Source organism: Arvicola amphibius, chromosome 6 (genome assembly GCF_903992535.2).
Source record: "Arvicola amphibius chromosome 6, mArvAmp1.2, whole genome shotgun sequence".
Taxonomy (NCBI): Eukaryota; Metazoa; Chordata; class Mammalia; order Rodentia; family Cricetidae; genus Arvicola; species Arvicola amphibius.
The window spans coordinates 57,607,263-57,630,060 of NC_052052.2; the positions used below are offsets into that span (position 1 = coordinate 57,607,263).

The window sequence follows — 22,798 nt, forward strand, 5'->3', positions numbered from 1 at the left end:
CATTGGCTGAAAACATTCTTTATTAACCAATGGCAATAAAACATATTCACAGCATACAGAGGGGAATCCCACATCAGATGTTCACTTAGGGTAAACAAGAGGAAAAAGAGATATCCCCTGAGGGCACATGAGAGAAAACACATTGAGGGCAGATAGAACAGAAAGCTCTTTGGGGGATATTACAGCATACATAATTTTTAGCTTTCTCCCTTGAGCCAAGATTTCACTGTGTAGCCTTGAAACCTCCTGTGTGGATCAGGCTGCCTCGAGATGTATCTGCATCTGCTTCTTGGGTGCTGAAATTAAAAATATATGCCCCCCACATAGAAATTTTTAACTTTTTCTGGTTTTTTTATTAAGAAGTTTTAATACAATCTTTTCTCATTTGACATAGCTATCCCCGTTTCCACTCCCTCCCCACCTTCCTCTTCACCCTTCCATCCACCCACACCCCCAGTAATTTTTAACTTTTTATAACACTTTTTAGGATTTGTTGCAAAGAATGGCTCTAGGTGTACAAGACACATAAAATCATATTTTATTTATTTTACATAATAGGCTAAAACATCTAAATAACTTCTTAATGCCAAACATTGTTTAACAATTCTAAAATATTAGTGGATGAAATGCTTTGTTTTTGCATTGCTCACTATTTTTGATCTCCTTTATTTGGTTTTCATTTTAACTATATTTTTGTATGATTATAAATTATGCTTACACTTATGTTCATTTTTCAAACTTTCTCTTAGTGCCAGAATATTGGGCATGTAGAAACAGTCTCTCCCATCTCATATCTGCCGGCTTAAGAATTATTAAGGACTTTTCATATATTTTAATTTTCTTTTCCTTATTATCCATGCTCCCCTTAATAAAGGCACTGAGGCAGCAGCAGCTGAGAGCTCATATCCTAATCCTCAAGTTGGAAGCAGAGAGAGTCAACCAGAAATGGCCTGAGTCTCAGAAACCCCTCCACCATGACATACCTCCTCCACTAAGGCCAAACATTCTAATCCTGCACAAACAGTTCTACCGACTGGGGGCAAAGCATTCAAATATATCAGCCTACGGGGGCCAGTCTCATTAAAAACTGCATTGGCTATTTAATCTCTCCACTGTTAGTATGTGTCCTGGTTAGCTTTGTCAACTGGACATGGCGTAGAGTCATATGTCAGAGAGCTTCAGCTGAAGAATTGCTTCAGTCAGATTGGCCTGTGGGAATGTCTGCAAAGGATTGTTCTGATTATTAGCTGATCTAGGGGCACCCAGCCCACTTTTGGCAGTCCCGACCCTAGGCAAGTTGGTCCTGGGTTGTATAAGGGCTAGCAAAGCTTGAGCAATGCAGAGAGTGAACCAGCAAGTGGCATTCCTCTTTGGTTCCTGCCTCCAGGTTTCTGACTTGAGTCCCCACCCTGGCTTTCTTCAGTGATTCCAGATTGTGATCTGGAAGCAAAAGCAAAATAACTCACTCATTCTCCCCAAGATGCTTTTTGCTAGAGTGTTTTTATCACCGTATCAGATATGAAACTAGAATACCATGGGTATATTGTTGATGGAACTTGTGTGTGTGTGTGTGTGTGTGTGTGTGTGTGTGTGTGTGGCTAGAATAAAAATGGCCACCATAGGCTCATAGGGAGTGGCACTATTAGGAGGTGTGGACTTGTTGAAGGAATAAATGTGGCAAGCTGGGGAAACTGTGTCTGTGTCACTGGGGGTCAGCTTTAAGGTTTCAAAATGCTTGTGCAAGCCAGGCCCAGTGTTTCCTCTCTCTTCCTGATGCCTGCTGATCTGGATGTAGAACTCTCAGCTACTCTCCAGCATCATGTCTCCCTGCGTGCTATCATGATGTTAATAAACTAAACCTCTGAACTGTAAGCCAGCTCCAATTAAACGCTTTCCTTTGTAAGAGTTGTCGCTGTCATGGTGTCTCTTCACAGCAGTAGAAACCCTAACTAAGAGAGTGTGTGAATGTGTCGTCGGGAGAGTAATTTTCAATTACTCTCCACATATTTTGTGAGGCAGGGACTCTCGGTAATTAGCTCACTAATTAGATGGACTGACTGGCCACTTAGTCCGGGGGTTCCCTGTCTCTGCCTGCCCTGTACGAGACCACACCCAGGTTTTGTTTTACGTGGGTATTAGGATCTGAACTCAGGTCCACCTGTTCGTATGCAAAGCATTTTACTGGACGAACCATCTTGTCAGCGCTATTGCTATTTTGTATAACAGAAGTTCATTGTTCTTGTCGAGATACATAGTCTAAGGATGTTTCTTTTTTATTTCTGATATATTTCTGACCATTCTTAATTAACTTTGAATTGTTTTGACTTTGAATAGTGGTCAGTGCTGCTTTTGTAAAAATTGTTAAAAATGTGTGGTTTTAATTAGAACCATACCGCAATGAACATAAAATTGAGACACGTCCTTTGTGTGACACAGAAACGGAACTGCATCTGACTATTTCTCTCCCATAAAACCAAGTAAAAAAACACAAATTAAAGTCAGTACAGTGCATATGTAGTTGTGAAAAAAAAATACAAATCCTGAATCAGAACAGCTCCCCGGGGTCTGAAGTGACAGCTGGCATCTTCAGACAAGAAACCTAAGAAACATTAGTTCCCAAAGAATTTTAGGGAAAACATTCGAGAAAAACTTGAGATTTCCAGGAATGATCACATCTGTCCAATGTACGGCTGACAAAAGGACACTAAGACTTCCAAGAGACTCGTCAGTCTTTATAAGAGAGTGGGCAGGACACAGGGTCCCAACAATATCTGCGCTGTCCCCAAAGTCTGCTGGTCCTCGCTGAGTGAGACTGTCCCATGGGCTTTTGCCTCATCTGGAGACCTGTTAGACAAGCACTCATGTACTGTTCTGCAAAACAAGCAGCTAGCATGGAAGTTATCTTTGTTTTCTGAGGGCAGAGTTGTATGAGATTTTTTTTTCAATCAAAGAATTTGAAGGTGTATTGGTTGACAAAAAAAGTAGCTAAATTTTAAAATTATGTGGTTTGAATGAGAACTATCTCACATAGGCTCCCATATTTGAATGGGGCAAGTTTAGGAACTTTGCTGGAGGAAATATATCACGCAGAGCAGGTCTTGAGAGAAAAAAAAAATCCTTACCTCTTTCTAGTTTGCTTCCTCTGCTTGGTCTAATGATTAGAATCCGTTAGCTCTCCAATTCCTGCTCCTGCTGTTGTGCCTGCCCCTTCCTGCCACGATGAAATCATTCCCCTGGAACCATAAGCTTAGATAAACTTTTTTCTTCAAGTTGTCTTGGTCATGGCCTTTTGTCTTAGCAACAGAATATTCATTAATGCAAGAAATGAAGTGATAAGCTAGAAAACATGTGTGTAACACACTGACGGTGGTCATTGGGCACAGTGGCTTAAACAGGAAGCTGAAACTGGAAGGGGCTGCTTAGGCTGGTAAGGGGGAAGCATATTGAATTTTCGTGCTGACTCTGAAACTTTACGCACTTCTGCCAAATCTCCTTTTGAACCTGTTCCCTTCCATATTCTTGTATTTTCCTTCTCCCGTGTAGAAATCCCTATACTAGGGGCCCTTAACTGCCTACCCCTCCTCTTTCATACAGCCTCTTCCTATTCTGCTGTAGTTTCTGGCTTAAAGGTTTCACAGCGAGACAAGAACAGAAAGTAGAAATTGGATGAGATAATTCGAGGTTTGCAGAAGCATATGCAAGTCTTCCTTCGTATGGTGATTATTTTTGGAATATGAGAGCAACCACATAGATAAAGGAAACAGCAGGCTCCACCAACTGAGTTAATGAAGGCTGCGCAGGAAGAGCGCCCCCTGCTGGCCATGTGCAGTATGGCCCGAGGCCAAGTCTGGGAGTTCAATCTAGTCTATGACATGACCCATGTACTCTCTTTGGGGGCTATTTCATGCAGACTGAAGAGTCTCTTCCATGCTAGAAATTAACCTCAATACTTTTGCTCTTGACATAGTCTTTCTTACAAAACAACAACAACCACAAAAAGGACCAGCTCAGGCAGAGCATGCATCTTTGTCCCAGAAGCAGATATAAGGGGTCAAAACATGTTCCTTTCCCGGAGTTTGCTCTGCTAACCCTGATTAATAATGTATCTACACTAAACTGGGAGGTAGAAAGAATCTGAAATTCTGACGGCTAAATTGTAAGCAGTTTTCAATGAGCTTCATGTTTAGTGGTGCATCAAATACCTTTTTACAGTAGATTCTCAGCATCATGAACTCGCTGGGTAAGATATGTATTTCAGCGTATCTGTGGGTTAGGAGTGCACCATCATTCTCTACCTATGACAGAGTAGTAAAAGAGAAGCTGTACTCAAACTTTGTCTAGACTCTAGAGGTTTACTGATCACCTCTTGAGGAAGCCAAGATAGTTATTGCGTCTTTCATGGCCCTAATTGCTTGGCAAAGTCCTTAACTCACAGTGATAAGTACCTGAAGCTTGTGTCTCACTTTCCTTCAGAACACGGTTGTAAGAAGTGGCACAGCCTCAGTCCACACTGTCCCTGAAAGACGGAAGTCGCTGCAAAGAGAGGACTTGGGATTCATCTCAGGACAAACACTAGTGGATGGGATAACCACTGTTACCTCACTAAAGCACACCACAGACCTTGCAGCAAATGGCTAGTCTTACATCACACCAGTATTCTTGTGAAGTTCCAAAAGTTTCAAAAGAGCACATGTTCGTGTGGACAACTACATTCCTGAAGTAAACCACAGACTCTCCTAATTAGGAGATGAACCTTTGCAACCGCTGAAGAACATACAAAAGAAAATAAGGCAAGCTTTGCCAGTGAGGACCATAGTGTGCCCTGGTGAGATGGCATGATATTCTCCATTGCTGGGCATTTTGTGCCAGTTGCAGAAGTCAGTTCCAATGCTCTGTCAAATCTCTGTCCTTTTTTCATGGATGATGCCCAGATTGAATAACACTGCTATCTAATTTGCTATTCCATAAAATGAAACTTTTCCATCTTTCCTTTCTTTCCATAGATATAATCACACCCATATTTTCCAAGTTGGTTCCTAAGTTGCAAAAGCAAAATGAACAGAATTGTGATGGACGAAATATATTCCATGGCCCGTGTTCCCACCAAAGGTCACAAGGATGCCGGCTTCCAGGTTGCCACCTGAGACCACGCTGGAGTCCAAGGGACATGCAGCTGCCAGGGCCATGCCGACCTAAGTGGCCTGTAGTGCCACGCGTGGCCTTGGAGTCGTCTGGGCCTGGGCTGCTGCTGAGGGCCGAGTCTGGATCCGTGGCCCACCACACCCAAGGACCACACAGATGTCTGGGGATCTGGTTACCACCAAAGGCAGTACAGATGCCTGAATCTGGGCCAATACCCGAGGCCATGTTGGTGCTGGAGGGTCATGCTGTCATTGGGGCCATGCAAATCAAGGTGACCTGCACTGCCACCTGGGGCCATGTTGGTATTCAGGCCCAAGCTATGGCCAGGGGCCATGTCTGGGTCTGGGGCTCAACTGCAGCCAGGGTTTGTTCTGAGGTCTGTGGCTCCTGTTGCCATCAGGGGCTGCTCAACTGTTCGGGGTCTCTACAGCCACCTGGGGCCATGTTGCTGCTGGGCCTATTCCAATCTGAGAGGTATATGCTGCCACCCAGGTTCATGGTGACTTTCAGGCCCAAGCTACTGGTGGTGGTCATGTCTGGGTCCATGATCTGTGTTGACGGTCATTGCTCATGTTATCTCAAGAGCCCATGCAAACCATGTGTTGAACCATGAGTTGAAGTACAAGGGCCTCATTGAACTGTTCCTACCCCTCACTCACCTGAGGAAAGCTGTCCCCACTTCCTTGGAGAGCTGACCCCATCCTTCAGTGGCCCTGGGATTATGGACCCCAGTGACACCAGCACAGGAAAGCTGACACCACTCGCATTAAGAGAGTTGGCTCCCCACACTTGGGAAAGATGGCCCCGCCCTTTACCACAGGTGTGGGAGAGTTGGTCCCCCAGCTGGGACTTGAGCAATCCACCAGTCCCCCAGGTACACAAAGGAGGAAGAGTGGTGTGAGTGAGCCTGAAAAGCTAACGGGAGGGTGGAAGGGAGAGGAGAGTACATAATTTATGGCTGTGAGGAGGAAACCAAGTCTGTCCAAATAACACCCAGTCTAGTGGCAGGGAAATACTTGGATTCAAAGATAATGACGTGGGGCTCAGTCTGGGTCACAAAGGCCCATCTGCCCCCACCCCCAGGAGCCCATCTCGGAAGAGGTTCTGCAACAGTACTTTTCCCCTTTAGATATTTGCTTTACATGTAAGAAAATTAGCTATTAAACAGCAGATATCGAACTGGATGATAGACTTTGCTGGTCCAGATGCCAAGATCATGAGGCCAGGGTCAACCTGAAGGTCTGTTGCATTTGTTTCGAAGATACTTTGAGAAAACTGTAGAATGGCGGTTTGCATACAAATCTGGAAGTCGTTATTAACTTTCTGTATTGACTTTCCATCACTATAACAAAGTATATGGCGCAGACTACTTAAGAAATAAAAAATGAGTTCATTTGAGCTCTAGCTCAAGTCCAAGGTCAGCTGAACTAACTTGGGCCTTAGGAGAATCCATGCTGACAGGAATGGGTGTTGGAGCTGGAGCCCATATTCCATCAAGGGACAGTGAGAGAGGAAAGACAGACAAGAAGGTGGGGGAAAGAAAGAGGGAGAAGAAGGGGGTATGAGAAGGACTGGGGAAAGGAGAGCGAGAGAGGGACAAAGAGAAAGAGTGAGGGGCATATGAATTTTCATCCACACCCCATGGAATGAACAGCATGCTCCCTACCCATACAGACCGAAGAGCCTGACACTGAGTTCTACCCTTCAAAGGCCACAACACTACGCAGCACCACCCTCAGGGAACCAGGCCCTTGGAGGACATTTTGTAGGCCAGCGATAGCAGCCACTCAATGGAAGCTGGTTCTGATACATCCTTGAGTACCATCCTTCCACTCTGTCCCAATAGTCCCCTCTGGCCACATGGAGAAACCCCCAGGGTTCTCTCCTCACCCTCTCCACATTAACCTGCCTTCTCCTCTGAGCAGCTGCTTTCTTTCTCATGTTGGTTTCTGGCTTTAATTTGTCCCTTAAATTGAAAGCAAAAATGGAGTGAAAGTTGAAGATTTTTTTTTTCCAGAAGTTTCCATATATAAAAGATGATCCTCGCGCCCCTCCCATATAGCCCCTCCCCCACCTAGTCGATATTTTTAGAAACAAGGGAATGCCCTCGTTATGAAATGATGCAACCGTCGCTGTGGCAAAAGAGCAAGTGAAATCTTTAGTCAGTTCACACCAGGGTCCTTAGGAGGGGTGAGAGCCCCCTAGTGGGCACGAGGCGCGGAAGCCTGGAGCTCTGCCACTCTGCAGAACTCCATCTCCTGGCAGATTTCTCCCCACAGTTAAACGAGCTCTTCACTGACCCTATTATTGAAGGGAACTGTGTCTTTGGGCTTTTCCCATCTTGGAGAAAGAGCATTCAGCTTCAAGAGCAGCATGCTTTTAGTGACCGACAGCCTTGTGAGAGAGCGGTAGCCCGTGCTCCTGGGCTGCAGCTTGCTCAACCCCACTGCATATGCACTGAACTATAGACTAGGAGAGGGACGACCTGGCAATTTAAGCGTGGACCTGCAGGGAGGTCAGGAAGTACCACTGATAGCACATGCATTCTTATGTGTAAGCTGCCAGTTTTAGAAATCAATTACTTCTGTCAGAATGTGTTGCTTGACTTCGTAATCAGGAGAAAATTCTCACTTCGTCTTGAATAGTGACTTTGCATCCCCTCTACTTCTGCTTTTATCCATAGAAGAAGAAAATATAGGCAGACAGGTTTAAGAGATGCCAGAGAAGATGATTATAGTTGGTTGTTTTTTTAAAATATTTACTCTTTTACTGTTTTTCTGTTTTGGCTCTTTGCTCTTTGGGGGCCTGCCACCCAGCTCCCAAATAAATCACACACAATGGCTTACTATTACTTATGAATGCCTAACTTTAGCTTGTCGTATTTCTAGCCAGCTTCTCTTAAATTATCCCCTCTGTCTTTGGCCTCTGTGACTTTGATCTTTTCCTTCTTCTGTATTTCTTGCTTTCACTCTCATTCCGTGACTGGCTAAGGAGCCGGGTGGCTGTCCCGTAGCGTCCTCCTTTTCTGTTCTCTTGTTCCTTAATCTTCCCCTCCCAGATTTCTCTTTTTAATGGTCTCTGACTGCAATCCCTACCTATCCTTTCTTCTGCCTCGCTACTGGCTGTTCAGCTCTTTATTAGACCAAGCAGGTGTTTCAGACAGGCGCGGTAACACAGCTTCACAGAGTTAAACAAATGCAGCATAAAAGAATGCAACACATCTTTGCATCGTCAAACAAATGTCCCTTGGCACAAATAAATGGAACACATCTTAATATTCCATAACAGATGATGACCGCCAGCTGGTGGGTGTCACATGTAAACAGAGTAGAGGTATAAAGGAAGTAGCTGAAATATTCTAATGGAATAATTAATAAAGAAGCCCACGTCTATGAGGCTCATTTGAGAAAGAAGTGACTTCAGCTTAGGTGGGATCGCTCAGATCAGCCTTGGGTTACAGACGACACTTTCAGATGGCTTCTCTACATGTGGGAGTTAGGAAACTAATGTTTCCATTAAATGGCTTTTGGCCCCTTTCATTTTCTTCCATCCCAGGGACCAGTTTAGGAAAAAGGAAACAAACATCTTGGGTCTCAACTGCTTCTCTCTGTGATAACCTAAACCCCTCCAAGTCTCTGGCTGCTATTTCCTTTTCAATGCAACTTGCTTTTTAGTTTAGATTTGTTTTTTTTTAAAAATTATAATTTGGAGCATTAGAGTTCTGGGGTTTGGCTCTGTTCTCATGCATTTTCTTGAAAATACCTATGACCATATTCTCACTCACCTGCCAGAGCTAACCACTTGCTAGAGACATGAAGTGTTGGCGAACCAAATGTGAGGACCCAAATACCAGAAGACAGCTGAGGAAGTGATCCAGGGTGTGCCAGGTCAGTTCCCACAAGTCCTACACTACAGCTGAGCCTCTGCATCCCTAGAGGTGTCAGTGGTTCACCAACAAAGGGAGTGCCGAAGGGAAGGGCAGGCCAGGTACCCAGATGGTTGTGGGTGGGGCTGTAAGGTTACAATGCTGCAAGCAACTGAGGCTTACCGGGCTCAGTAATGACACTGTGATTGTGACCAAGTTTCTGCCCTTACTGACTGGCAAGCTCCAAAATTCATCCTGCAACATCAAGGATGTCACCGGGGTCATAGAGATGTGACAGATCCCCGCTCCTGTGACTTGCCATAGGGTGTTCTATTGCTATGAGGAGACATCCTGACCATGGCAGCTCTTACAAAGAAAACATTTAATTGAGGGGGCTTGTTTACAATTTAGAGGTACAGTTCGTCATGGTGGGGAGCATGGCGGCATCCAAGCAGGCGTGGGGCAGGGCTGCAGCAGAGGGCTGGGGAAGGGGTGTCAGTACACAGAAAGAAGGTCTCCCTGTTGCTCCCATGAGAATAAGGAGTGCTGCCTGTGTAGCCAGCCATGTAAGACACCAGCTAATGGGAGCAGTCCTCGTCCTGAATGAAGACAGTTGCAAGCAGGCCTGGTTATCTGGAGCAGCTGTAGGCAGAGCAATCCGGGGCATATGTGAAGCAGAGTGGCTATCTTCCCAATGTTATGATGATTGTCTTGAGAACAACTGGAGGAATTGTTGAAGAAGCAGCTGTTTGATTGACAGCTTCTGCCATTTCTGGAAAATGTCTAGGCAGAGTTTGTGCTTGGGCCACCCTGATGGAGCTTCAGGAGTGACAGCAATATCAATTACATCCTGATTAGCTCAGAACCATGGGGGCAATAGCAGTGGCTCCCGTTCCTGTTGTAAGGAGGCCCACTTGTTTGTTCCCAGCTGCTCTGCCCCGAAATAACCACACTGAAACTATATTATTTGCAATACTGTTTGGCTAATAGCTTAAACGTATTTCTGGTTAACTCTTATCCTAAACTAACCCATCTCCATTAATCTGTGTATTGCTATGAGGCTGCGGCTTACCAGGTAAAGTTCGGGTGTATGTCTCCCAGTGGGGCTATATGGCTTCTCCTGACTCTGCCTTCTTTCTCCCAGCATTCAATTTAGTTTTCCCTGCCTAGCTCTGTTCTGCTAAGACACTGGCCGAAACAGCTTCTTTATTCATTAACCAATAAAAGCAACACATAGACAGAAGGATCTTCCACACCACATTCCCATTCCCAGACTTGTGTCTCCTGAAACAAGGGGACTCGTTCTTTTCTGCTACCTGATACCTACCCATGTCGTGGGTGTCTGGGTTTGATAGCTGTCAATCAAGTAGCCAAGAGATGTCTGTCAGCTTCAGTCTACTTAACAGGAAAGAACATGAAGGAGCGCTTGCACCAAACATCTAGTGTGAAATGAATATTTATTTTTGTCAGTGAAGTTTCATCTAATACTTAACCCCAAAGGAAAATATACCCCACTATGAAGAGGTGGGACCTCCTTATCTATTTCATCATGAAAATCTCACAATTACAGCTAAGATGAAGCCTATTTAAAGACAAAACGAGATGTAGTAAACACTCAAACAGAGGGGTCACGGGAAGATGCCTTGAGATGATTCTCCTGGACTAGTTTGACATCTCACACTGGCACTTGTTTCTTTGGGCACTTCCTTCCTTCTTTCCTTCCCTTCATTTCCTCTTTTCCCTTTTTGTCTCTCCCGAGCCCACTTCTGTCATCACAGGGAATCGTACAGCCCAGGTTCTTCTGGAAGATGCGCTAAAGCTGAGGCCTTCAGCTCCCATCCTCTTGTCTCCAACTCCTCAGAGCTGGGGTTAGTGGTGAGTGCCACTCAGGCTCATCTTGGTTATTCTAAAAGATGCTTATCACAGTTTTAAAAAGCAATTTTAAAATCAATTCAGCTGCCATTATACCATTATGATTAAACAAAATACACTACAAATATTTAATTCCAACCAATCAGCTCTTAATTCATCATTGTTATTAATGTTAATATATAATTTTTATTTGTTTATCATGTATTTATAATATTTACATATTTCACAAATCATATTTTACTTTATGTGAAAATCTACCAAATGCATTCACCTTTGCTTTCTATTAGATTTTTTTTCTAAAAAAATAAGTCCAAATCCATACCCAGGCTTTCAAAAGTAAACTGAGAAATTGATAGGTGTATTTTTTCACTCATTTGTGTGCTAGTATTCCATTGTTGTGAGGAGAAACCATGAACAAGGCAACTCTTATTAAAAGATTTTTGAAAAGCATCTAATTTGGAACTCACTATTCCAGAAGATAGCAGAGTCTGTGACCATTACGGTGGGAAGAAGACAGGCATGGTGCTGGAGCAGTAACTGAAAAACTTACATCTTCAGAGAGCAGGTGACCCCAAGAGACTGGTCCTGGCTGGGCAACTGAAGCTTCAAAGCCCACCTCCAATGACACACCTCCTCCAACAAGTCCACACCCTTGAACTCGTTCCAAACAGATACACAAAGTGGACAAAGCACTCAAACATATAAGCCTGTGGGGACTGAAGAGCCTCTGTGCTGTGAGGCTCTGCCCAGTCTCTACACAGTAAAGGAAACTCAGGGAGCTGAGAGAGCATCATTTCCCATTTAAAGGATGCAAGGGAAACTGTGGGGCAAAGACTAACGCTAAGAATTTGTTCCCAAAAGAGCAGTGTTTGGATGTGAAACAAGTCTGGTGACTCTGTGTATGCCTACACGTGTGTATGCACTTTGATGCTCTAACACAGCTCTTTCTCATTGGAATGATATTTTCTATTTATATTTGGTGTGGTAGTTTGAATGCAATTGCCCCCATAATCTCATAGGGAGTGACACTATTAGGGGTGTGGCTTTATTGGAGGAAGTATGTCACTGTGGGGTGAGCTTTGAGGTTTCCTATGCTCAGGATACCACCCGGTGTCCCAGGTGATCTCTTGTTGCCTGCAAGATGTAGGACTCTCAGATACTCCCCCATCACCACATATGCCTGCATGCCACCATGCTCCCGGTCGTCATAATTATGGACTGAACCTCTTAAACTGTGAGCAAGCCACCCCAATCAATTATTTTCTTTGTAAGAGTTATAGTGGTCATGGTGTCTCTTCACAGCAATAGAAATCCTAACTAAGACATTTGATATATCTGAGGTTTACTAGGAAAATTGACATTTTATTTCAAACTTAGTGTCTGAGTCTTGTGTTTTCAGGCCACAGAGAAAACACACAAATGAACCACTCCCCACAAAAAAAGAAGAGGAAAAGAAAAAGAAGAAGGAAGAAAAACTACAAAGAAAAGTTTCAAAAATGAAAGCATTTGCAATATTCTTTCTGACTGCTCTGTCATCTCAAAGGCTTCTATGAATCTTTGGTCACTTTGCAAAACTCTGGCTCCTCTTTAAACACATTCGCTTTAGGAATAGAGAGCACATAACTGAGCCATGTGATGCTTGTGAAAGTTAAAAGTGCTCATCTAAGGAACAGCTGTCTGCAGAGAGGGCAGGACTTAAATGTTATTTATGTTTTTATGTATTTCCAGCACTTTTAAATGGACAATATATGTTAGATTTGTGTATATATATACATAATATTTTTATTGATTATTTGGGAGTTTCACAGTATTAACCCCAAGCACACTCACTTCCCAGTCCTTCCAGGTCTGCTCCTCTGTCCTTGGGATTTCCCCCACCACCAAAGAAAAAGAAGAAGTAAAAAAGATCAAAAACCACAAATCTTTGTGTTGCTCATATACTCACTAGAGCATGGTAAGTCTAGTAGTAGGCAACCCTTTATAAAGAAAGCTGAATCCTTCCCCATCTGCACCTCTGCCAGAAGCCATTAATTTTGAAGATATACATTTCAGCATCCTTAAAACCAACTTTAAGAGTTCTCTTCTATGGCTTTTTATCTAGGCTGTTACTTTTCCTGGGAGAGGGATTGGGTGTAGGGGTTGTCACAGAGGCCTTCTGTGTCCCTCCACCTCAACTGTGACTCTGCAGTCATCAATACTATGGCAAACATAGCTTCCTTGCCCTTTATAGTCATCAGGGTACAGGTCATGGACTTACACACGGTTCGTGGTGATAGTATAGACCATATACATCCACATGGTCTCCAGGGTCAGCACATGCCACAGACCTTACCATGGTCTCCAGTGCCAATACAGACCAGGTCTGTGCTGAGGGGGTCACAGACTCCATCACAGCTCTTGATGGCCGCATGTTGCCGGAGACTGCTTGTTCGTTTCCCAGTTGCCCAGACCCAAAATAATCACACGGAAACTGTATTATTACAACACTGCTTGGCCTATTAGCTCAAGCTTCTTATTGGCTAGCACTTATATCTTAAATTAACCCATTTATATTAATCTGTGCATTGCCACATGGTTGTGGCCTACCGGTAAGGTTCCGTCTAGTGTCCAGTGTCTGTCTCCTGCCACGGCTACATGGTTTCTCCCCAACTCTGGCTACTCTCTCCTCCTCTATCTGCTTGGAATTCCCACCTTGCCCTATTATGCACTGCAATAGGCCCAAAGCAGCTCCTTTATTAACCAGTGGTATTCACAGCATACAGAGGGGAATCCCACATCAGGAGCACATGCCAAGGGCATCAAGACAGCCTTAGGTGGCAGAGCAGGTCACTCATATCAACATGAACTTTGGTGGCAACACAGCCTGAGGGCATCAACATGGTTTGAGGCTGCAACCCAGACCACCATTGGCATAGCTGCTGGTGGTAACACCAGCCATGGACACAGACCCCAGTGACAGTAGGACCACAGACAATACAAGGCTCTTGGCAGCAGCATGGACCTGGCTGGCAGTATGGTCTCAGGTGACAGCACAGGCCACTCACATCAGTATGGCTGGGATCCCAGTGTCAGCATGGTCCACTGACATCAATATGGCTCAGGCTGCAGCACTGATGAAGGACTTCTGCATGGCCTTTGCTGGTAACTTGAGCCAAGGATGTCAACATGGCTCCTGCCTGCAGGAGAACCATGGACACCCACATGAGCTATATAGAGATCTTTTGAGAATATCTCATCCAGAAGATGAGCATTCTTCATCTTGAATATCATGTCATTGCTCAGCACCAGGGTGATCTCGTTGCTGGGCAGCGTGTTTGGAGGAAGAGTTGGAATGGAAGCTCCAGTCTACTGCACACCACCTTGTTGTCCCTGCTTGGAATCCACATGATCCCCATACACCACAGCCTTCTATGAAACCTGTCACAACCTGTCACAGCCACAGAGGCTCTCGCTCTGCCTCTGTCCATCACACACTTGCTCACCACTCCCTTCTTCTATCTTTCCCAAGCATCCATTGACCATTCCTTCCTTACTGCAGCATTGGAAATTGCAGTGTGTCGCCTTATGCGCATATATTTGGCCCGGACAGGTTTGCATGCAAATATTAATTGCAACAAGTCACTTATCTGGTTTGTTTTTGGATTCTGAAGCACCATAAGTACAGGACCATTGCCATCAGACATCCTGCTGTTGTCCAGAGTCAGGTTGATATTGCAGCTACACCAGGCATCCTGCAAGCAGGTTCTGTGCTAGCTCCTGGCTACAGCACACCTCCCTGCCCTCTATGTCTGCCACTACAAGTCTGTCCAGGCTCTACCTTTGTGCTTGTAGCCTGCTGACAGCACTGCTGCCTCCCCAGCTCTCTGTCTCCTAGTAAGGTAAGAAGTCCCAGCCCTGGCTGCAGCAGATCCATGCTGGGCTCTGGTGTACTGGCCTAGGACTGATCCTATTCAGTTATGACATATTACCGTGGGAGCCCTAGGCTATTGCACACCTCTGTGTCTCCAGGCAAGACTGCTGTGACTGTGAATTGCAGGACTGCTGTCCTGCTCACTCTGTTTCCCAGCAGGTCAAACAAGACTGGCCACACACACAGTGGTTCCATGCCAGGGGCTGGTCAGTTGGCCTGGAAAGACCCTATCCAACAAATGTTGTGCAGGAGCTCCTAAGAGTTTCACATCTCTCTCTCATTAATGCCAGCAGCCCTATGGCTCACCAGGAATGATTTTTGTACCTGTAGCCTGCTGGTTGAGATGTGGCTCTGTTCTATAATCTTTCCTTCCAAATTTGTAGGGCCGTATTTTAAAATATCTTCATATAAGTCCTGTCTTATTCTCTTCTTAGTTGTTCTGGAGATATTTTGAGCCCTGCAGACTCCATTCCCTGTGGTGTCACCCCTCAGAGTATCCACAGAGTCTCTGAGCCTCCACGGAGTTTGGCAACATGTACTGGCTGCCCCTGCCATCTTTGATCAATAAGATTTAGATATTAATATATAATAATTTCCCTTTGTTTCAATAAATGTATAAAACTTTAATGTCTAAATATACTTGAGTTCTATTTTCTTTAATATTATTATTATTATTATTATTATTATTAAACCAGAGTTTCTCTATGAAGCTCAGGCTGTCTTGAAACTGATCTTCTAATATAATTAATTTATCTTCCTATATAAATAACACTATTCCTCTGCCCCCCAAATGTTAATAATAAAAGCTTGATGAAGCACACTTGTCTCAACTTGTATTTTCTTCATTTAATTAACCATTATTCATTATTGTGTATTGTGTGGTTGTAGGATATACACATATTTGTGTGTTTGCATTTGCGTGTGTGTGTTCATGCAGATTGATGTAAAATGTCAATGTCCAGTTCCTAACTCATTCATTCTCTACCTTGTTTTCTGGGACAGGTCCTCTCACTTAAGCTAGGACAAGATATTCCAAGTAGATTGGATTGCCTTGGCGCTCTAGGGACCTGGCTGTGTCCCTTCCCAAGTCAGGATGACAGGCATGTGCTTGCTATCATTGTTTTTCTGCATCAGTGATAGGAAACCAATCAGGTACTCGAGCATGAGCTCCTAGGATGTGGGTGGCTGAGCCATTCAATAGCTTCTATGTACACTTGGACAAATTTTTTTTCATCTTTACATTAGATGAGCAAATTTCATACATTTAAGGTTATGTGTGTACTGTAAAAGGAAAAAATATTTAAAAAACAACTATAATGGCTTTTTTGAGGGAATCAGGGAAAGTTGACACAATAATGAAAACAAAAATGGTTAAAAAATTTCCCAACACCAGCAGAAAATGAATGGGAGAAAGTGAAAATAAAATTGAGAAGTAAGGGGAAGCCTTCAGAAAATGGAAGCTAGTGTATTTCTCTATTTAAGACACATGCACAAATGATGATCTTCAGAGAAACTAGAGGGGAAGGTTCAGGACCACACAGCACTGAGGGCCAACAGCATCTGCAACATCCACAATGGCCAGACCCTGTGCTTTCCTGATGGCCCTGGTGCTGATGAGCTACTGGTCAACCTACTCTCTGGGGTGTGACCTGCCTCAGACTCATAACCTCAGGAGCAAGGAAGCCTTGACACTCCTGGCACAAATGAGGAGACTCTCCCCTCTCTCCTGCCTCAAGGACAGAAAGGACTTTGCTTTCCCTCTGGAGAAGGTGGATGCCCAGCAGATCCAGAAGGCTCAAGCCATCCCTGTCCTGCAGGAGCTGACCCAGCAGATCCTCATCCTCTTCAGCTCAAAGGACTCATCTGCTGCTTGGGAGACAACCCTCCTAGACACATTCTGCACTGGCCTCCACCAGCAGCTCAGGGACCTGCAGGCCTGTCTAATGCAGCAGGTGGGGGTGCAGGAACCTCACCTGAACAAGGAAGACTCCTTGGTGGCTGTGAGGAAATACTTCCACAGGATCACTGTCTACCTGAGAGAGAAGAAACACAGCCCCTGTGCCTGGGAGGTGGTCAGAGCAGAAGTCTGGAGAGCCCTGTCTTCCTCAGCCAAGTTGCTGGCAAGATTGAGTGAGGAGAAGGAGTGAGTCCTGAGCCGAAGAAGAGAGGACTCTCCTGGACTAGGACCCTGCACCTCCTTCACCAACTCTGCTGTCTCAACGTTCTCACATTTTGACATCCTTCAGTTAACTTTCCTGGATGTTTCATCAGTTATGAGCAAGACTGTATATAGTGTAGATGCATTAGCTTCTAGATTTGTCCACTTATTTGTATTTATTTATATAAGTATTTATTTATTTATCTATAAAATTTAAGTTATTATACATGTAAAATTTTACATATTCATTAATATAAATTTTCCTTATATGAGATAAAATTATTTTTCTATGTCATTAAATATTATATTCATTTTCAATCTGTCCATTCTTATATACTTTCAATTCTATAATCTCATTAAAATGACTTATTACAGCATAACAACTCCATACATTTGTAGGATACATTGTGTGCTGGTTAGTTTTATGTCTACTAGATACAAGCTAAAGTCATCTGAGTGGAGGGGACCTCAAAAAGAAATACCTCCATGCAATGGGTCTGCAGGCATGCCTGTAGGGCATTTTCTCAATTAATACTTCATGGCAGTTCCTGGACCATTTTGGGAGGTGGCATCGCTGAACTGATGGTTCTAGCTCTACGGAAAAACAGACTGCACAGTCCATGATGAACAAGTCAGAAATCAGCGCCCTTCCATGGCTTCTGCATCAGTGCCTGCTCTCAGTTCCTGTCCCATTTGATTTTTTGTTCTGACCTCCTTTGATAATGAACAGTGACGTGCAAGTTTAAGTCAAAAACACCTTTCCCCATCCATGTTGCTTTGGTCATGGTGTTTCATCAAAACAATAGTAATCTTACCTAAGAGAGAAAGTTGTACCAGGATCGTGGGGGTATTTTCTGTGACAGATTTGATCAAGTAGTTTGGGGAGGACTGTGGAAAGATTTCGAAACATTGGGCTAGAAAAGCCATTGAGTGTTCATAGCTTGGTGATCTGTTCCAAGGGATCCTGGAAAATAAGAATGTTGAGAGCAATGCAGACAATAGTCCCAGTGTAAAAATTTGAAAGGCTAGTTTGAGAGTCTGTTAATGACTCTGTCAGAGTCATTGGCTATTTTCAGTTAAGACTTTAGTTCTTGGTCGATAGCCTGAATGTGATTAACAAGATACTAGAACCACTAAAGGGAAACATCTGTTTCACTGGGACATTTGATGTTGGGGAGAAGGAGCTGAGCCATCATTGAGTTGGAATCATCCAGAACAGGTTTCCTCAGAGTTGTGTCATGCAAGCTGTGTGCCTGAGGCTGTCAAGGTTGTACCTCATCCTGGAAGTGGAACTTGGTAGAGCAGGAATCATCCAGCTGGTACAGGTTCTGAAGGCATGAAGGAGTCATGGAGAGCATCTGAGGGTCGGCACTCTGTGGCAGGGTTAGAGTCTCTGAGAAGAGCCCAGAGACACCACTGGTGAAGTGCAGCCTCATTTCAGCACAACACCCCAGGCTTTCAGAGAAAGCCCCTTGAGAAATCCATAAGAACAGCAGGAGATGTGGACTGGAGCTGACCTGAGCCTAGAGGTCAAGTTGTGTGTGCTGCAGAGGGTGAATCTGGGAAAGTGATCTATGTTCTTCTTTTCTCTTGAAGTAAGAAGGTGTTTAATTTATTTTTGATCTTTTTTATAGGAGCCCACAGTTGAGATACTTGGGGTTTTAAAAGAGAGTTTGGGTATTTTAAAACATTTTATATCTTCATTAATTTTTATTTTATAATTTTTTATCTCATTTATGTCTCTTTGTCACATGTATGCCTGGTCCCAGTGGAGGTCAGAAGGAAGCATCAGATCCTATGGAAAAGTAGTTACATGTGGCCCTGAGCCACCTTGTGGGTCCTGGGAATCAAACCCAGGCTCTCTGAAAGAGGAGTCAGTGCTCTTAACCATTGAGCTTCTTTCCTGTCCCAGAGTATATATATATATATATATATATATATATATATATATATGTATATATATATATATATATATATATATATGTATATATATTGGTTTTTCGAGACAGGGTTTCTCTGCAGCTTTAGAGCCTGTCCTGGAGCTAGCTCTTGTAGACCAGACTGGTCTCGAACTCACAGAGATCCGCCTGCCTCTGCCTCCCGAGTGCTGGGATTAAAGACGTGCGCCACCACCGCCCGGCTAGAGTTTTTATATTTTAAAGAGACTTTAAAGTTTTAAGTGTTTGAGTTCTTAATGACTGTGATACCCTTAAAACTTGGAATATTATTCATTGTGACGTTTATATTAACATGCGATTATGGGGATGAACCAGAAAAGGAACAGTTAGGCCTTATCAGTGATATGTTTATATGTCGAGTTGGCAGGGATCAGTTGTGTTGACCATTTTACATCAGTGTGACAGAAGCTAAAGTCATTGAGAAGAGGGAACCTCAATTATGAAAATTCCTTCACATGCTGTGGTTGTAGGCAAGCCTGTGGGGGCATCAGTTAGTAACTGATATAGTGGGTGGTACCATCCCTGAACTGCTGGTCCTAGATACATAAGCAGGCTGAGCAAGCCCTGAGTAGCAAGCCAGTAAGCAGCATTCCTTCATGGCCTTGGAATCAACTCTATTTCCAGTTCTTGCCTTTTTTGTATTCCTATCCTTTGATGATGAACTGTGAAGCATAAGACAAGTAAACCCTTTCCTACTCAAGTTTCTTTGGTCCTGGTGTTTTATCACAGCAATAGAAACCCTAATTTAATTTTTTTTCTTTTTTTATTTATTATGTATACAATATTCTGTCTGTGTGTATGTCTGCAGGCCAGAAGAGGGCACCAGACCTCATTACAGATGGTTGTGAGCCACCATGTTGCCAGGAATTGAACTCAGGACCTTTGGAAGAGCAGGCAATGCTCTTAACCACTGAGCCATCTCTCCAGCCCCACAACCCTAATTTAAACAGTGTTTAAGCTGCATGCTTCAGCTCTGTTGTGGATAAAAATCCTAAAATCTTTGCCTCTAGTGTTTTTAAGTATTTAGTAGAGTAGTATTCTGTGTAGCCTATGTTGTACGATAGTAAGCGGGAAAATCTTTATCAAATTGTGACTTCGTACAATTTTTACAATTCTATCTATTGTTTGGTAATTTCTAATATGAATAATGCAATGTATGTACATTATATCCACTATATCCTCCCTGCCTTGAAATCTTCCTAGACCTCCCTACCATATTCTTCAACTTCATCTCTTCTTTCTTCTTGCTTTTCTTTGCTTTCCTTTTATTACAGCACATCCATATAGTTTTTATTGAAACTTTTGGAGATCTATCGCCCAGCTCCCAAATAAATAAATACACAGAGAGTTATTCTTACTTATGATTGCCTGGCCTTTGCTTGGCTTGCTTCTAACCAGCTTTTCTAACATAAGTAAACCTGTTTCTTTTCTTCTATGTTTTGCCTCTGGACTTTTTGCCTTTCATTTTTTCTATGTCTTTCTTTTCTTCTTACTCTGTAATTGGCTGTGTGGCTGGGTGACTAGCCCTGGAATCCTCCTCGTCTCCTTTTCTTGTTTCTAGTTTTTTGTTCTTCTCTTGAGTCTAGATTTCTCCTCCTATTTATTCTCTCTTCCTGGCAGCCCCATTTATTTCTTTCTCCTGCCTAGTTATTGGGAATTCAGATCTTTATTAGACCAACCAGGTTTAACAGCTGCAGAATAACACAGATTTACAGAGTTAAGCAAATGCACCATATCTTTTCATCATTAAACAATTATTCTTCATAATACACCCAGACCAATTAGCGCTTCCCATATTTGCATAGGTAAAGGATAATATCCACTAGAATGAGTTGTTAACCACAGGCCAAACCACTGAACTAAATTGGCTCTTCCAAAGTGGTCATCAACTGCCAGTGGTATTTTAGATTGGGGTGGAGCATTGTGAGCCCCCTCCCTGTCCATCCTGGAATGTATAATAGGCAGAATTCTCTGCCCCATCAACCAGTTTACAAATAACCACACAAAGACTGATTACTAATTGTAAATGCTCAGCCAATAGCTCAGATTTGTTAGTAGCTAACTCATACATTTTAAAATAACCCATATTTATGATCTACACTCTGCCACATGGCTTAGTATCTTTTCTCAGTATGGCAAGTTCATCTGTTTCTTCTGCACCTCCTTGTGATTCATGAGACTCCCCCTTTTATTCTTCATGCTCTTTTTTTGAAAGTCCCACCTAACCTCTACCAGCCCAGTTATTGGCTAGTCAGCTTCATTATTATCCCAATCATAGTGACATATATTCACACAGTGTAAAGGAATATTTCACATTTCCCCCTTTGGTCTAATTAAAAAAGGAAGGTTTTAACTGTAACATAGTAAAATTACATATAACAAAAAACAGTTACCAAGTAAGAATTACAGTTAAAATATCATCAGGTCCTTTGTATCTGCCAAATTTAAAGAAAATTCTATCTTTTTTATCTTTATGAGTCTAAAGTTTTTACTTAATTTACATTTTTATCATTACTAAAAAGAGTTTTAGATCTAATTAGTCTTTAATTCTATCAAAAACCCCAGAAAAGTGTAATGTTACCTAATGACAAGGACATCTGGCTGCCTGGACAGTCACCCAAAGTTCTTCGGCCATGTTGGGGCATTACAGAAGCACAGTTCTTGCCCCCTTTGTGTTCCTGTCCTTTGATGATGGACTGCAATGTAGGAGTAAGACAAGGAAACCCTTTCCTACCCAAGTTGCTTTGGTCCTGGTATTTCAGCACAGCAATAGCAGCCCTAACTTAGACAATAGACCTAGTATAGCTGACAGACATTTTTGAGAAGCAGGGAATTTTGAAGGACTGTCCTACCTTGTCCTTTGACAGTCACCTTTTTTGCATCCTCTTGGTCCAATTTGAACATTACACCTGTAGCAGGTGAGGCAAGGGCAGTTTCTTTGCCCAAATGGTTAGCTTTGGCCACAAAAAAGCAAACTCCATATGGGGTTTATTTGAAACCCACCATCCACTTTTGAAGCAACTTGGTCTTTAATATCAGCACTCAGGAGTCAAATACAGGAAGATCTCTGTGACTTCAAGGCCAGCCTGGTCTACAGAGGGTATTTCAGTATAGAATCCAAAGCTAAAGAGAAACTCTGTCACAAAAAATAAATAAATAAATAAATAAATAAATAAATAAGCAGAAGGAATGATGTAGGTGTGTCTTCTATCTATCTGATGATTTCATTGGTTAATTAGTAAAGAAACTGCTTGGTCTGATAGGTTAGAACATAGGTGGGTAGAGTAGACAGAACAGAATGCTGGGAAGGAGGGAAGTGAGTCACCATGACTCTCCTCTCCAAGATGGATGCAGGCTAGAATCTTCCCAGTAAGCCACCCCTCGTGGTGCTACACACATTACTAAATATGGGTTAATCAAAATGTGAGAGTTAGCCAGTAAGAGGCTGAAGCTAATGGGCCAAGCAGTGTTTAAATGAATACTATTTGTGTTGTTATTTTGGGGCATAAGCTAGCCAGGTGGCCGGGAGCCGGGTGGGACGAAAAGCAGGCGTGTGTGCAGCTCCTCACTACAAAGGAAATTGGTACTGTCAGCAGCAGTTGTATCTCACTGCCATGAGAAGCCTTAGGTTATTAAACATATTAAGTGTTTTATTATGTAGGTCTTTGAAATGTTTGGAAACCATCTGTCTGAGTATATCTATTTAACCTTGAAAGAATACCTAATATGACTACAAGTTTGAATATTATAGCTTATTAACTACTAACATCTATTTTAAATATTCATTATATTTTCAAATGAACTGCATAAGCACAATACTCCAAACATGAGTAGAAAAATGCATATAGTATAACGAAAAAATATTAATATGCATAGGGCTCTATTGTAGGCTC

At 43.0% G+C, this 22,798-nt stretch overlaps 1 protein-coding gene across 1 annotated transcript; it reads left to right on the forward strand.

Annotated features, from left to right (window-relative positions):
- Positions 1–16,363: 16,363 nt before the first annotated feature.
- Positions 16,364–16,936, forward strand: LOC119817055 (interferon alpha-12-like). Its single transcript, XM_038334233.1, has one exon. It carries the CDS (start codon positions 16,364–16,366, stop codon positions 16,934–16,936), a length of 573 nt encoding a protein of 190 aa, XP_038190161.1.
- Positions 16,937–22,798: the final 5,862 nt, after the last annotated feature.